The sequence below is a fragment of the Mesoplodon densirostris genome, chromosome 5 (genome assembly GCF_025265405.1).
Source record: "Mesoplodon densirostris isolate mMesDen1 chromosome 5, mMesDen1 primary haplotype, whole genome shotgun sequence".
NCBI classification, from domain to species: domain Eukaryota; kingdom Metazoa; phylum Chordata; class Mammalia; order Artiodactyla; family Ziphiidae; genus Mesoplodon; species Mesoplodon densirostris.
In genome coordinates, this window is record NC_082665.1 from 79,877,145 (window position 1) to 79,893,792 (window position 16,648).

The 16,648-nt window shown below is 40.2% G+C and overlaps 1 protein-coding gene across 1 annotated transcript in view; it reads right to left on the bottom strand.

Moving 5' to 3' along the window:
* The window catches only part of PLCH1 (phospholipase C eta 1), a 236,210-nt gene that overhangs the window by 28,805 nt on the left and 190,757 nt on the right, over positions 1-16,648 (bottom strand). Inside the window, exon 12 of the mRNA XM_060099970.1 lies at positions 2,622-2,783. Coding sequence (XP_059955953.1) covers positions 2,622-2,783 — 162 coding nt within the window. The remainder of the gene's footprint in view (positions 1-2,621; positions 2,784-16,648) is intronic.

Here is a 16,648-nt window from a genome sequence, read left to right on the forward strand (position 1 = left end):
TGATCCAGGAGGGAAGAGAGCTGAAGTGATGAGCTGTCCTGAACCCCACAGCACATTCTCAACCTTGGCTCTACCTGTGCATATGTATCTGACACAGATGGTCTTGTCTCAACAGTAACTTGTCTTTGCTTGCCACTGAACCAAAACCATACTTTAAAAACTAACACAACAGCAGGGTTAAAAACCTTAACACTTCATAGTCCAGTTTATTAAAGTTGCAGCCTCCATTTACTTTCTGCAAGTCTGATACATTCTTGCAGTCCCAGGTTTAAGGGAGAGTAAAAAATAAGAAAAAGGAGGAGGAGTTTTGTCCTACCACATCTGAAATTTGAAGTCCCTTACCATCTTACCTGATGGGGAAATTACCATTGGGATCTCTTCCATAAAAAGAAAGATGGGCTTGATTTGTTTCTTCAAAAATCCCCAAGACCTGCTGTTGTCTTTCCAGTTGGAATGATCTAGGATGGAGCAAGCAAAGACTTCTCCAAAAGCATAAGGGGAAGTGACTGGTCCAGATTAGTCAAAGAGAGTTCACCAGGGACAAGGAGCAGAAATCAAGCTGGGTTAACCGAATGTGATTTTACAGACATTTGTGTGGTTTAAACTAAGAGGCTGGAGGGTCAGGGAGGAAAGGGAGAGGCTAACTGGTATTTATAGAAATGTTCAAGAAAATTCAAAATTGTATGATAAACTGTAAGGGCAGTAATGCTGTAACTGACATTTTGGTTGTCTCCCAACATTCCATTCTGCCTCTCCAGCATGCAGGGGCAGAATGCATTTTCAGAGGGGCAGACCTTGGTGCCAGTTCCATGGGTAAGTTCTCATTGGCATCAGCAAGCCAATGGTATCCTACGCTTTTGCCAAATTACTGTTCCAAGAAGGACACATATGCAAGGCCACCACGGGGATCAACTCAGGGGTGGGCACGTGAGCTAAGATGTCCAACCAGAGCTCAGCACAAACTCTGGTCTGTTGGATGAGGCACATACACTGTCTCACTCTCTCTGTACTTGGACCAAGAAACACATAGCTCAGGGGACTGTTGGCAGTCACCCCGCAACCACCAGGAGAGGGGAAACAGACATGGGATGATGCTAATCACGTGGTAGGTAGAACAGAAAGACAGGTCTTTGATGACCCTGCTGAGCCTCTGAATTAAGCCCACCTTGAAGGCCACTCTGCAAATGAACTTGCCACTTGCCTAACCCAATGCCTTTCTTCATTATTTAAGCCATTTTGAATTAGGTTTTCTATGTTTGGAAACTAAACAGACCTGAGAAACAGCCAGGCGTTTGAATGGCTGGACTTCTGTAGAGTCTAGAAAGTAACCACCAAAGCTGAGTGGTTGCTCAGATCCAAAAGTGATGATCTTCCCTCTGCCTGGGGAGCGCTGAGCCCTGGAGGATAGGCGGCAGTAGCAGGGGAGGCTGCTATCAGCTAAGCCAGTGACCACATGGATCTCCTCTGGTCCAGAATAAATGCCCTCAATGTCCTGCCATGATAACATCAGCAAACCCACTATCCCTCTTCCTTGTCCATTTATGATATTTTTATTAGAAAACAGAATAAAAACCTCAACCAGAGCCCAAACCATTCATTCACTCAGCAACTATATATGAAGGTCACACTAAGTCCCAGGCACCATACAAGTCAGGACTGGTTATCAAGACTGACATGGTTCCTGCCTTCATAGAATCTACAGTCTAGTTGAGAAGACAGATATTGAACAAATAAATGCAAATGTGTAGGGAAAAAAAAACTTCTTGAAAAAAGAAGATATAACAGGCTACCATCAACAGTATAAAAGGGATAGCTAACCTAACCTAGGGGTCAAGGCAGGACTCATTTAGAATACCACATGGATGCTGGAATTTAAAAGCCTAAGTAGGAGTTAGCTAGAGTAGATGTGGAAATGGAGTGTTCCAGGCAGAGGAAATGGAATGTGAGGAAGACCATGGCATTTAGATGGTTGTGGCTGGTGTGACGTCGTGGGTGGTGGTGTGACAGGGAAAATGGGGAGATCTGAGACAGGAGAGGTAGGCAAGGATGGAATTATGTAGTTCCTTGAAAGCCCAGTTAGTTTGTAATTTATCCCAAGCATAACAGGAAGTCACTGAAAAATTTTGAACAGTGGAGTGACACGATCAGATTTGCATTTTTAAAACATCATGCTGATTTCAGAGTGAAGGTTAGATTTAAAGAGGGCAAGAGAAGTCTAAGTGAGAGTTAACATTGGCCTGAATTAGGACACAGCCATGGAGAAGAAGTGGACAGACATACACATTCAGAAGGTGTGATCAACAGGGCATGGAGGCCGCCTGAATGAGTCTCCACCCTCACCTGAACAAAAGTGGGGAAGGTGAATGCAGGGGCACTGGGCTTTGTCCTGAGGGTGCCAGTGAAGAAGTATATGAATAATTTCTACACCCACCCATGCACATTAATCTATTATTCACTATTTCTCTCCATTTTGCAGGAGGAGATTCTCATTTTTCCAGCAATATGAGGATAGAAATGGAAGAAACTGGAGAAGCCTTCTACAAATGACAAATCATCAGAAACAAAGCATGAGGTGCTTTCTTTTTCCTGTTGAAGGACAAGTAAAAGAGGGAAATGTATACCTGCTTCAGGTGTGCATTTAAGCCTTCATGCGTGGCCTTCAGTAGTGCCCTCACTGTGAAACTATCAGGATCTTCCTTGTCTCGAATTTGAGATTCTTTTAACAACGACTCCAGTTTTTTCCTTATGAAAGATTCCACCTGATGCTCAGTGGTCCCGTTATTCTGCGAAGAATTAAACAGCAGAAATAATTTCCCTTAAGGAACACAGAATCACTTAGAACACAGCCTTCACTCAAGCCAACATTGCTGCTATAATTTCTCTCTCAATTACCTGTAAGAAGTTAAGCTTATTGTACCATTTTTTGTCCTTCTCCCACCAGCCCTCCACCAATCCCATAAAATAATGATGACTATGACTGCATTCAACCTTTAACAACCCTATAGTCTTATTATCATTCGCATTTCAGAGACACAGAATCTGACGTTTAGAGAAATAAGTTGATCAGTGTTACAAAGCTAGCAAAGAACTGAGGCAGGATTCCAACTCAGGGCTCCTAAGTCCTTCTCTCCACACTACTTTACACTTTCACTAGAGGGAAGGCCAGGGAAAGTTTTGGGAGAATAAGTTTTCTGTACCTACATAGGGAAATTTGAACAAGAATATGCTATTTAAAACAAATCACTTCCTTCACTGAAGGGAAAAAAGTGCTATGGAAATCTTTGGAAAGGAGGATTATTCTGAGATAAAATTTCTTTCCTATCTCTGCCCCACTATGTAATTGGAGGGAATTCACTGCTGACCTGTGCTGTGACTCAGAACTGTAATTACCTTAAGATCACAACTAATTTCAAGTGTTTTGGATAACAAATCTCTGCCTGTGTCCGGGAGATAATTTACACAATGTTTAAGTGATCAAGGGACCCAGATTCCCTAGAAGTCTGCTTAGTGCAGGTTTTTGGACGCCTTATTCTACCTGAAACCAACGGCCCAGGCTCTGTTCACTGCTTCTCCCCTTCTCAACTCCCTCCCCCTCCCCCTATGTCCAACACATTTCCATAAACTCTTCAGCCACTTGCCAAAGGCCAACCCACCCAAAGTCAAGGAAGGGGCCCTCCTCCACCAGAACAATGCCCCTAGTCCTCACCAAAAGTTTAAGATCCATTTGCAAATTTGTTACTAAGAGGTCGTTATATTTAAACAAGAGAATAGGCAGTTTTCCAGTAATGCATTCATTTTCACAAAATCTTATAAGAGCAAAGCAATATAAATACAAAGGGAAACTGGAAAAAAAAAGCTACATCAGAATAGGTTATTGAATTTCCCTGTATTACTATCACATGCATGAATATCCTTAATATACCCAGTGAATGAGGCACTCCTCTTCACTGGAGGCCCTCAGGTCCTGCAGGAGATGCAGAGGTGGAAAAGAGCTGGCCTTTGACATCAGGAGCAAAGATCCCATTAGGCTAACAAAGGCATGTCCCCAAATACCCTACCCAGGTCCACACAGCTGCCTGCAAAAGCACAAATGACCAGCACAACAGTGGTTCTGAGAAGGAACACGGCATTCCTGCCTGAGTGACCAGGAAGACCTCAAAGAACAGGGGGGACTCTGTATGGTAACTAAAACTTCAGCAGTGATGAAGAGATGTCATCCATCACTCTAGCAAAGGTTTTACCTTAGCAAAGCATGTTTTATAAATATAGGAACAGATTCGTTTTCCTGGAGCAGAAGTTCATGAAGCAGGGTAGTGGCAGATAAAGTTGGAAACGTACTTTGGGAACAGGTTGTGGAGGTGCCTGAAAGCAAGAAGTCAAGAGGTGTGGAGTTGCTGAGAGTCTCTGGGTAGACAAGTGCCTGAGCTGCATTTTAGAAATAACAGTAACCAGGCAGCATATACAGAAAGAGAAAAGATACCTTACAAATGAAAAGGCAGATGCGAGGATTGGTTCAAGATGGCGGAGTAGAAGGACATGCTCTCACTCTCTCTTGAGAGAGCAGAGAGCACCGGAATCACAACTAACTGCTGAACAATCATCAACAAGAAGACACTGGAACTCACCAAAAAAGATGCCCCACATCCAAAGACAAAGGAGAAGGCAGAATGAGATGGTAGGAGGGGCTCAATCACAATAAAATCAACTCCCATAACTGCTGGGTGAGTGACTCACAAACTGGAGAACACTTATACCATAGAAGTCCACCCAATGGAGTGAAGGTTCTGAGCCCCATGTCAGGCTTCCCAACCTGGCGGTCTGGCAACAGGAGGAGGAATTCTTAGAAAATCAGACTTTGAAGGTTAGCAGGATTTGACTGCAGGACTTTGACAGGACTGGGGGAAACAGAGACTCCACTCTTGGAGGGCACACACAAAATAGTGTGCATATCAGGACCCAGTGGAAGGAGCAGTGACCCCACAGTAGACTGAACCAGACCTACCTGCTAGTGTTGGAGGGTCTCCTGCAGAGGCAGGGGGTGGCTGTGTCTCAGTGTGAGGACAAGGACACTGGCAGCAGAAGTTCTGGGAAATACTCCTTGGTGTGAGCCCTCCCAGAGTCCTCCATTAGCCCCACCAAAGAGCCCAGTAGGCTCCAGTGTTGGGTGGCCTCAGGCCAAACAACCAACAGGGAGGGAATCCAGCCCCACCCATCAGCAGACAAGTGGATTAAAGTTTTACTGAGCTCTGCCCACCAGAGCAACAGCCAGCTCTACCCACCACCAGTCCCCCCCATCAGGAAACTTTCACAAGCCTCTTAGATAGCCTCATCCACCAGAGGGGAGATAGCAAAAGCAAGAAGAACTACAACCCTGCAGCCTGAGGAACAAAAACCACATTCAGAGAAAGACAGACAAGATGAAAAGACAGAGGGCTATGTACTAGATGAAGGAACAAGATAAAACCCCAGAAAAACAACTAAATGAAGTGGAGATAGGCAACCTTCCAGAAAAAGAATTCAGAATAATGATAGTGAAGATAATCCAGGACCTCAGAAAAAGAATGGAGGCAAAGATTGAGAAGATGAAACAAATGTTTAACAAAGACTTAGAAGAATTAAAGAAAAAACAAACAGAGATGAACAATATAATAACTGAAATGAAAAATACACTAGAAGGAACCAATAGCAGAATAACTGAGACAGAAGACCAGATAAGTGACCTGGAAGACAGAATGGTGGAATTCACTGCTGCAGAAAAGAATAAAGAAAAAAGAATGAAAAGAAATGAAGACAGCCTAAGAGACCTCTGGGACATTAAACACAACAACATTCACATTATAGGGGTCCCATGAGGAGAAGAGAGAGAGAAAGGACCTGAGAAAATATGTGAAGAGATTATAGTTGAAAACTTCCCAACATGGAAAAGGAAATAGCCACCCAAGTCCAGGAAGTCCAGAGAGACCCATACAGGATAAATCCAGGAGAAACACACCGAGATACATAGTAATCAAACTGGCAAAACTTAAAGAAAAAGAAAAATTGTTGAAAGCAACAAGGGAAAAACAATAAATAACATACAAGGGAACTCCCATAAAGTTGACAGCTGATTTCTCAGCAGGAAGTCTACAAGCCAGAAGGGAGGGGCATGACATATTTAAAGTGATGAAACAGAAGACCCTACCACCAGGATTACTCTAGCTGGCAAGGATGTCATTAAGATTCGACAGAGAAATTAAAAGCTTTACAGACAAGCAAAAGCTAAGAGAATTCATCACCACCAAACCAGCTCTACAACAAATGCTAAAGGAACTTCTCTAAGTGGGAAAAACAAGAGAAGGACCTACGAAAACAAACCCAAAACAATTAAGAAAATGGTAATAGGAACATACATATCAATAATTACCTTAAACATGAATGGACTAAATGCTCCAACCAAAAGAAACAGGCTTGCTGAATGGATACAAAAACAAGACCCATATATATGCTGTCTACAAGAGACCCACTTCAGACCTAGGGACACATACAGACTGAAAGTGAGGGGATGGAAAAAGATATTCCATGCAAATGGAAATCAAAAGAAAGCTGGAGTAGCTATACTCATATCAGATAAAATAGACTTGAAAATAAAGAATGTTACAAGAGACAAGGAAGGAAACTACATAATGATCAAGGGATCAATCCAAGAAGAAGATATAACAATTATAAATATATATGCACCCAACACAGGAGCACCTCAATACATAAGGCAACTACTAACAGCTATAAGAGAGGAAATCGCCAGTAACGCAATGAGTTGGGGACTTTAACACCTCACTTACACCAATGGACAGATCATCCAAACAGAAAATTAATAAGAAACACAAGCTTTAAATGACACAATATACCAGATAGATTTAATTGATATTTCTAGACATTCCATCCAAAAACAGCAGATTACACTTTCTTCTCAAGTGCGCACAGAACATTCTCCAGGATAGATCCCACCTTGGGTCACAAATCAACTCTCAGTAAATTTAAGAAAATTGAAATCATATCAAGCATCTTTTCTGACCACAACGCTATGAGACTAGATATCAATTACAGGGAAAAAAAGTAAAAAACTAACACATGGAGGTTAACAATATGTTACTAAATAACCAAGAGATCACTGAAGAAATCAAAGAGGAAATCAAAAAATACCTAGAGATAAATGACAATGAAAACATGATGATCCAAAACCTACAGGATGCAGCAAACGTAGTTCTAAGAGGGAAGTTTATAGCTATACAAGCCTACCTCAAGAAACAAGAAAAATCTCAAATAAGCAATCTAACCTTACACCTAAAGGAATTAGAGAAAGAAGAACAAACAAAACCCTAAGTTAGCCGAAGGAAAAAAATCATAAAGATCAGAGCAGAAATAAATGAAATAGAAACAAAGAAAACAATAGCAAAGATCAATAAAACAAAAAGATGGTTATTTGAGAAGATAAACAAAATTGATAAACCATTAGCTAGACCCATGAAAAAAAGAGGGAGGGGACTGAAATCAATAAAACTAGAAATGAAAAAGGAGAAGTTACAACAGACACGGCAGAAATACAAAGCATCCTAGGAGACTACTACAAGCACCTCTATGGGAAAAAAAAGGACAACCTCGAAGAAATGGACAAATTCTTGGAAAGGTATAACCTTCCAAGGCTGAACCAGGAAGAAATAGAAAATATGAACAGACCAATCACAAGTAAGGAAATTGAAACTTTGATTAAAAATCTTCCAACAAACAGAAGTCCAGGACCAGATGGCTTCACAGGGCAATTCTATCAAACATTTAGAGAAGAGATAACACCCATCCTTCTCAAACTCTTCCAAAGAATTGCAGAGGAAGGAACACTCCCAAACTCATTCTATGAGGCCACCATCACCCTGATACCAAAACCAGACAAAGATACTACAAAAAAAGAAAATTACAGACCAATATCACTGATGACTATAGATGCAAAAATCCTCAAAAAAATACTAGCAAACAGAACCCAACAACATGTTAAAAGGATCATACACCATGATCAAGTGGGATTTATCCCTGGGATGCAAGAATTCTTCAATATAAGCAAATCAATCAAAGGGATACACCATATTAACAAATTGAAGAATAAAAAATATACGATCATCTCAATAGATGCAGAAAAAGCTTTTGACAAAATTCAACACCCATTTATGATAAAAACTCTCCATAAAGTGGGCATAGAGCAAACCTACGTGAACACAGTAAAGGCCATATATGACAAACCCACAGCAAACATCATTCTTAATGGTGAAAAACTGAAAGCATTTCCTCTAAGATCAGGAAGAAGACAAGGATACCCACTCTCACCACTATTATTGAACATAGTTTTGGAAGTCCTAGCCACGGCAATCAGAGAAGAAAAAGAAATAAAAGGAATACAAATTGGAAAAGAAACAGTAAAAGTGTCAGTTTTTGCAGATGCCATGATACTATACATAGAGAATCCTAAAAATGCCACCAGAAAACTACTAGAGCTAATCAATGAATTTGGTAAAGTAGCAGGATACAAAATTAATGCACAGAAATCTCTTGCATTCCTATACACTACTGATGAAAAATCTGAAAGAAAAGTTAAGGAAACACTCTCATTTACCATTGCAACAAAAAGAATAAAATATCTAGAAATAAACCTACTTGGGGAGACAAAAGACCTGTATGCAGAAAACTATATGACACTGATGAAAGAAATTAAAGATGATACAAACAGATGGAGACGTATATCATGTTCTTGGATTGGAAGAATCAATATTGTGAAAACACCTATATCACCCAAAGCAATCTACAGATTCAATGCAATCCTTATCAAATTACCAATGGCATTTTTTACAGAACTAGAACAAAAAATCTTAAAATTTGTATGGGGACACAAAAGGCCCCGAATAGCCAAAGCAGTCTTGATGGAAAAAAATGTAGTTGGAGGAATCAGACTCCCTGACTCCAGACTCTACTACAAAGCTACAGTAATCAAGACAATATGGTACTGGCACAAAAACAGAAATATATATCAATGGAACAGGATAGAAAGCCCAGAGATAAACCCATACACCTATGGTCAACTAATCTATGACAAAGGAGGCAAAGATATTTAAGAGACTGTCTTTTCTCCACTGTATAAGTGGTTCTGGGAAAACTTGACAGCTACATGTAAAAGAATGAAATTAGCACACTGCCTAACACCATACATAAAAATAAACTCAAAATGGATTAGAGGCCTAAATGTAAGACCGGACACTATAAGACTCTTAAAGGAAGACACAGGAAGACTATTCTTTGACATAAATCACAGCAAGATCTTTTTTGATCCACCTCCTAGAGTAATGGAAATAAAAACAAAAATAAACAAATGGGACCTAATGAAATTTCAAAGCTTTTGCAAAGCAAAGGAAACTACAAGCAAGATGAAAGGACAACCCTCAGAATGGGAGAAAATATTTGCAAACAAATCAACAAACGATTCATCTCCAAAATTTATTAACAGCTCAAGCAGCTCAATAGTAAAAAAACAAACAACCCAATCCAAAAATGGGCAGAAGACCTAAATAGACATTTCTCCGAAGAACACATACAGATGGCCAAGAAGCACATGAAAAGCTGCTCAACATCACTAATTATTAGAGAAATACAAATCAAAACTACAATGAGGTATCACCTCACACCAATTAGAATGGGCATCATCAGAAAATCTACAAACAACAAATGCTGGAGAGGGTGTGCAGAAAAGGGAACACTCTTGCACTGTTGGTGGGAATGTAAATTGATACAGCCACTATGGAGAACACTATGGAGGTTCCTTAAAAAACTAAAAATAGAATTACCACATGACCCAGCAATCCCACTACTGGCATATACCCAGAGAAAACCATAATTCAAAAAGACACATGCACCCCAATGTTCATTGCAGCACTATTTACAATAGCCAGGTCATGGAAGCAACCTAAATGCCTATTGACAGACGACTGGATAAAGAAGATGTGGTACATATATACAATGGAATATTACTCAGCCATAAAAAGGAATGAAATTGGGTCATTTGTAGAGAAGTGGATGGATCTAGAGACTGTCATACAGGGTGAAGTAAGTCAGAAAGAGACGAACAAATATTGTGTATTAACGCATATATGTGGAACCTAGAAAAATGGTACAGATGAACCGGTTTGCAGGGCAGAAATTGAGACACAGATATAGAGAACAAACGTAAGGACACCAAGGGGCTAAAGTGGCTGGAGGGTGTGTGTGTGATGAATTGGGAGATTGGGATTGACATATATTCACTAATATGTATAAAATGGATAACTAATAAGAACTTGCTATATTAAAAAATAAATTAAATAAAATTCGAAAATTCCAAAAAAAAAAAAAAAAAAAAGAAAGAAAAGCCAGACGCATTGGTTCCCACTACGAGCACTAAGACCAATGTACTTACTGGTGGGGGAGTTAATACAGGTGAGAGAGAGTTTGAGAGCATTCTGCATAAAACAAACATATATTGAGCTGTTATATGCAAGGTGAAAACATTGATAAGGTACAATCCCACTGTCATAGAACTCTCAGTGTCACAGAGGAGACAGACACATCAGTGCATAATTACACAACAGGTGCATGTAGGGTGACAGATGGGCACACAGAGGAGAAGCACCTCACCCAGCCTTGGGAATGCAGGAGAGACTTCCAGGAGCAGAGGACGCTTGAGCCGAGCCTTAAAAGAGGCATGTATTAGGTTCCTGTGGCTGCTACAATAAGTTACCACAAACCTGGTAGCTTAAAATGAAGAGATATTTATTTTTTCACAGTTCTAGAGGCCAGAAGTATAAAGTCAAGCTGTTGTCAGTTCTACATTCAGCCTCCCCAAGGCTCTCAGGGAAAAACCCTTCCTTGCTTCTTCCAGTTTATGGTGGTACCAAGCACTCCTTGGCTTGTGGCAACATAACTCTTGTCTCTGCCTGTCTTTGCATGGCCTTCTCCTGTTGTCCCCACTCCTAACATTAATAAAGGATGAGCTGCTCCCACAAAATAAGAACACTTGTCATTGGATTTTTAAGGCTCACCCGGTTAATCCAGAATGATCTTATCTCAAGATTCTTAACCTAATTACATCTACAAAGAGTCTTTTTCCAAATAAGGTCAAACTCATAGGTACCAAATGGTAGGACTTGGACATATCTTTTGCTGGCCACAAATCAACCTTCTACAATGGGTCGTATGAATAAGAGTTGATAATCTGGCAAAGAGTAGCGTAAAAGCATTCCAACATGAGCAAAACTTGAGCAAAGCAGTATCTATGAGAACTAGTAACCTATATGAACATGGAGAAAAGAGCACCGGGAAACACAGAAAAAGCAACTAAGACTTTATATGTTGTGCTAAGGCTTACAAAGCACTGTCATATAACAACACTGTGAACCACCCAAGACCCTTTAAGGCAGCATAAGACTAGCCAAATTATGATGCTTCTCTTTTAAAAACAAAAAAAAAATTATTTTGACTTATTAATAAACTATAGAGAAAACTGAAAAAATAAAAAATAAAATAAAATAAAATGGATAACCAACAAGGACCTACTGTATAGCACAGGGAACTCTGCTCAATGTTATGTAACAACCTAAATGGGAAAAGAATTTGAAAAAGAATAGCTACATGTATATGTATAACTGAATCACTTTACTGTACACCTGAAACTAATGCAACATTGTTAATCACCTATACTCCAATATAAAATAAAAAGTTAAAAAAAAAGACTAGCCAAATTTAACTCATAATGATGCAGAAGCAGAAAGATTCAACACCTTGTCCAAACACACATGCCTATGAAGTAGCTGTTGGGACCTAAGACTTCCAATTCAAAATTCTGTGTCTACTTCACCATACAGTGCTGCAGTCATCCCTTTTCTACTGTTACAGAAAAAGATAAATTCCTGAGCAAAATTAATCATATTTTAAATAATCTTTATTCCTACAGAACATCTGGGAAATAAAGCATCACAATCCCTCTGTAGAAAAATATACAATAGTAGGTTTCACTTAAGGTCAGAAGTGAATCCAAGAGGGACTTCCCTGGCGGTCCAGTGGGTAAGACTCCACGCTTCCAATGCTGGGGGCGAGGGTTTGATCCCTGGTTGGGGAACTAAGATCCCACGTGCCGTGCAGCCAAAAATAAATAAATAAATAAATAAATTTCTTTAAAAAAGAAGTGAATCCGGGCTTCCCTGGTGGCGCAGTGGTTGAGAGTCTGCCTGCCGATGCAGGGGACACAGGTTCGTGCCCCGGTCTGGGAAGATCCCACATGCCACAGAGTGGCTGGGCCCGTGAGCCATGGCTGCTGAGCCTGCGCATCCGGAGCCTGTGCTCCATAACGGGAGAGGCCACAACAGTGAGAGGCCCACGTACAGCAAAACAAAAACAAAAACAAAAACAAACAAACAAAAAAGAAGTGAATCCGAAAAAGGAAGTCCAGGTCTCAAACTCCCAACACGTTTCATCAAGTGATCCAGAGCCTGGCAGGGAGCACGTGTGTTGAAAGATCCAAAAGAGAAAGGGTATAAGAGCGCCTAGCATGCCTGGTGTCACACAAATGCCCCAAGTAAGTAAGCATCAGTTTCCTTGCCTGGCTCAGGGCCACATGAGGAGTCAGAGACAGTGAGGAAATGAACCGTGGCAGTTATGCCCAAACACTTTCAGCGTCAGCAAAACAAGGCTAAAGATACAAAGCCGGACCGACTGTTGCTGGTGAAATAATGAATGCTTAACACAAAGGCTATAATTATTCACTTTACATCGTCTCAACACTGAGAGTTGCTGAAGGAACGATATTTCTGCCTGTTGATCTTTTTCTTCCTTGTGATTTATAGCACAAGAATAAATAAATGTGTGGCTGAGGTTTCATTAACATATTATCGTTCGGCTCCGGAACCCAATAGCACTACTGAAAGAAAGCTGAGACACACTTAACCTGGCAAGAGTCAGCCGCCGTGCAGCTGCAGGAGGGACCACAGCTGAAAGCCATAAGCATCTTGCTCTTTTGTTTCTCCCTGGTGGGAGAGGGAGGATATTGCGGCTGGAGTTGCGGGGAGGGGAGAGCAGCCCTTCAGTATGGTCTGGAGTAGTTTCCCACCTGAGCCGCAATCAGGCTTCCTAATTCCCATTTCTGAGAAGCAAATATGATCTAGGAATATCAACCACAAATAAATAAGTCAAACACAAAACACATCCTTGTTTTGTCTCCAGCGTGAAATGAAAGGATCACTGGAAACAGAGAGGGCTGACCACTTCCAGGCTGGGAAGCAGCAGGAAAGGGGAGGGAGTGGGTTGGAGGGGCTGCCCCTTAATGAGGGACTCTCTCTACCACCATGCAGAGTGGTGCTCTACCTGGGCTGCACACTGGAATCACCAGGGGCATGTGGCAAAATTCCAGGCCCCACCCCAGACGAATTACATGGGATCTCTGGGTGAGGACCAGGGCATTGGGATTTTTGAAAGCTCTCTTGTCATTCCAATGTGCAGCCACAGCTGGGGCCTTTGCTTTAAAAATGAAAAACAAAACACTGGAATATCTCACTGTCCCAAAATGGCTTTTTTCCCCCTCTGGGCTAGAGTTGCAGACAGGAAGGATAATATATTAGCTGCCCTTTGTGAGTGCCTTAGAGCTCTCCTAGCTGGCCACCTGAGTGTCTTGGGCTGAAGAGCAGCTGCTTCTCAGCCATCAGAGGCTGTGCATTTACTCCTGTCCTCTCCTGTCTCCTGCCTGCTCCTTTAGCTCCCTTAAAACACCTTCTTCTGCTCAAGGACCAGCTCAGGACTTACATTAGTGATAATCATGCTACAGCTGCTATTCTTACAGATCGTATCTAACATTTACTGAGTACAAATTATGTGCCAGGCAGTGTTCTGAGTTCTTTACAGAGTAGGAACTTAACTTAACCCTTATGATAATCATTTTCCTTTGTTTTCTTCAGTTAAATAATGATTTCATTCCTTTACTTCATAATGAGTCAAATTTATACAACTATGGCAGAGGATGAGAATGGCTTATATTTCCAACCAGGAGAAGTCACTATTCCTTTTTGTAAAACTGAAGTATAGCTGATTTACAATATTATATTATATTAGTTTCAGAATGGGAGAAAATATTTGCAAGCGATGCAACTGACAAGACATTAATCTCCAAAATATACAAACAGCTCATGCAGCTTAGTATCAAAAAAACAAACACCTCAATCAAAAAAGGGACAGAAGCACTGTGGAAAATGGTATGGAGGTTCCTCTGAAAACTAAAAATACAATTACCACATGATCCAGCAATCCCACTCCTGAGCATATATCCAGACAAAACTATAATTCAAAAAGATACATGGACCCTTATGTTCATAGAAGCACTATTCACAATAGCCAAGACATGGAAACAACCTACATGTCCATTGACAGATGAATGGATAAAGAAGATGTGGTACATATATACAGTGAAATACTACTCAGCCATAAAAAAAAGAATGAAATAATGCCATTTGCAGCAACATGGATGCAATTAGAGATTATCATACTAAGTGAAGTAAGTCAGAAAGAGAAAGACAAATACCATATGATATCACTCATAAAATATGACACATATGAAACTATCTATGAAACAGAAACAGAATCAGGAACACAGAGAACAGACTTGTGGTTGCCAAGGGGGAGAGGGGTGGGAGAGGGTTGGATTGGGAGTTTGGGATTAGCAGATGCAAACTGGAATATACAGAATAAACAAAAATGTCTTACTGTATAGCACAGGGAACTATATTCAATATCCTCTGATAAACCATAATGGAAAATATGAAAAAGAGTGTATATATATGTATAATTGAGTCATTTTGCTGTACAGCAGTAATTAACACAACAGTGTAATTCAACTATAATTCAATAAAAAATATATTTTTAAAAATGGGCAGAAGATCTACACAGACATTTCTCCAAAGAAGACATACAGATGGCCAAAAAGCACATTAAAAGATGTTCAGCATCACTAATTATTAGAGAAATGCAAATCAAAACTACAATAAGGTATCATCTCACACCGGTCAGAAGGACCATCATCAAAAAATCTACAGACAATAAATGCTGGAGAGGGTGTGTGTGGAGAAAAGGAAACCCTCCTACACTGTTGGGAATATAAATTGGTGTAGCCACTATGCAAAATAGTATGGAGGTTCCTTAAAAAAACTAAAAATAGAGCTACCATATGATCCAGCAATCCCACTCCTGGACATATATCCAGAGAAAACTATAATTTGAAAAGATACATGCACCTCAATGTTCATAGCAGCACTATTTACAATAGCCAAGACATGGAAGCAACCTAAATGTCCATCAACAGAGGAATGGATAAAGAAGATGTGGTACATATATAATACAATAGAATATTACTCAGCCATAAAAAAGAACAAAATAATGCCGTTTGCAGCAACATGGGTGGACCTAGAGATTATCATACTAAGTGAAGTCAGAGAAAGACAAATATCTTACATCACTTATGTGTGGAATCTTAAAAAATGACACAAATGAACTTATTGACAAAACAGAAACAGACTCACAGACATAGAAAATAAACTTATGGTTACAAAAGGGCAAAGGTAGGGGGGAGGGATAAATTAGGAGGTTGAGATTAACACATATACTATATATAAAATAGATAATCTACAAGGATGTACTGTATAGCATAGAGAACTCTACTCAGTACTCTGTTATAACCTATAAGGGAAAAGAATCTGAAAAAGAATAGATATATGTATGTGTATAACTGAATCATATGGTAGCTCTAGTTTTAGTTTTTTAAGGAACCTTCATACTATTCTCCATAATGATTGTACCAATTTACATTCTCAGCAACAGTGTAGGAGGGTTCCCTTTTTTCCACACCCTCTCCAGCATTTATTGTCTGTAGAGTTTTTTTTTTTTTTTTTTTTTTTTTTTGCGGTATGCGGGCCTCTCACTGTTGTGGCCTCCCCCGTTGCGGAGCACAGGCTCCAGACGCGCAGGCTCAGCGGCCATGGCTCATGGGCCCAGCCGCTCCGCGGCATATGGGATCCTCCCAGACCGGGGCACGAACCCGTATCCCCTGCATCGGCAGGCGGACTCTCAACCACTTGCGCCACCAGGGAGGCCCGTCTGTAGAGTTTTTGATGATGGCCACTCTGACTGGTGTGAGGTGATACCTCATTGTAGTTTTGATTTTCATTTCTCTAATAATTAGTGATGTTGAACATCTTTTAATGTGCTTGTTGGCCATCTGTATGTCTTCTTTGGAGAAATGTCTGTTTAGATCTTCTGCCCATTTTTTTAAAATATATTTTTTATTGAATTATAGTTGAATTACACTGTTGTGTTAATTACTGCTGTACAGCAAAGTGACTCAGTTATACATATATATATATATATATATATATATATACACTCTTTTTCATATTTTCCATTATGGTTTATCAGAGGATATTGAATATAGTTCCCTGTGCTATACCGTAAGACATTTAGATCTTCTGCCCAAACTTCTGTTTAGATCTTCTGCCTAATTTTTGATTGGGTTGTTTTTTTGATATTGAGCTGCATGAGCTCTTCATATATTTTGGAGATTAGT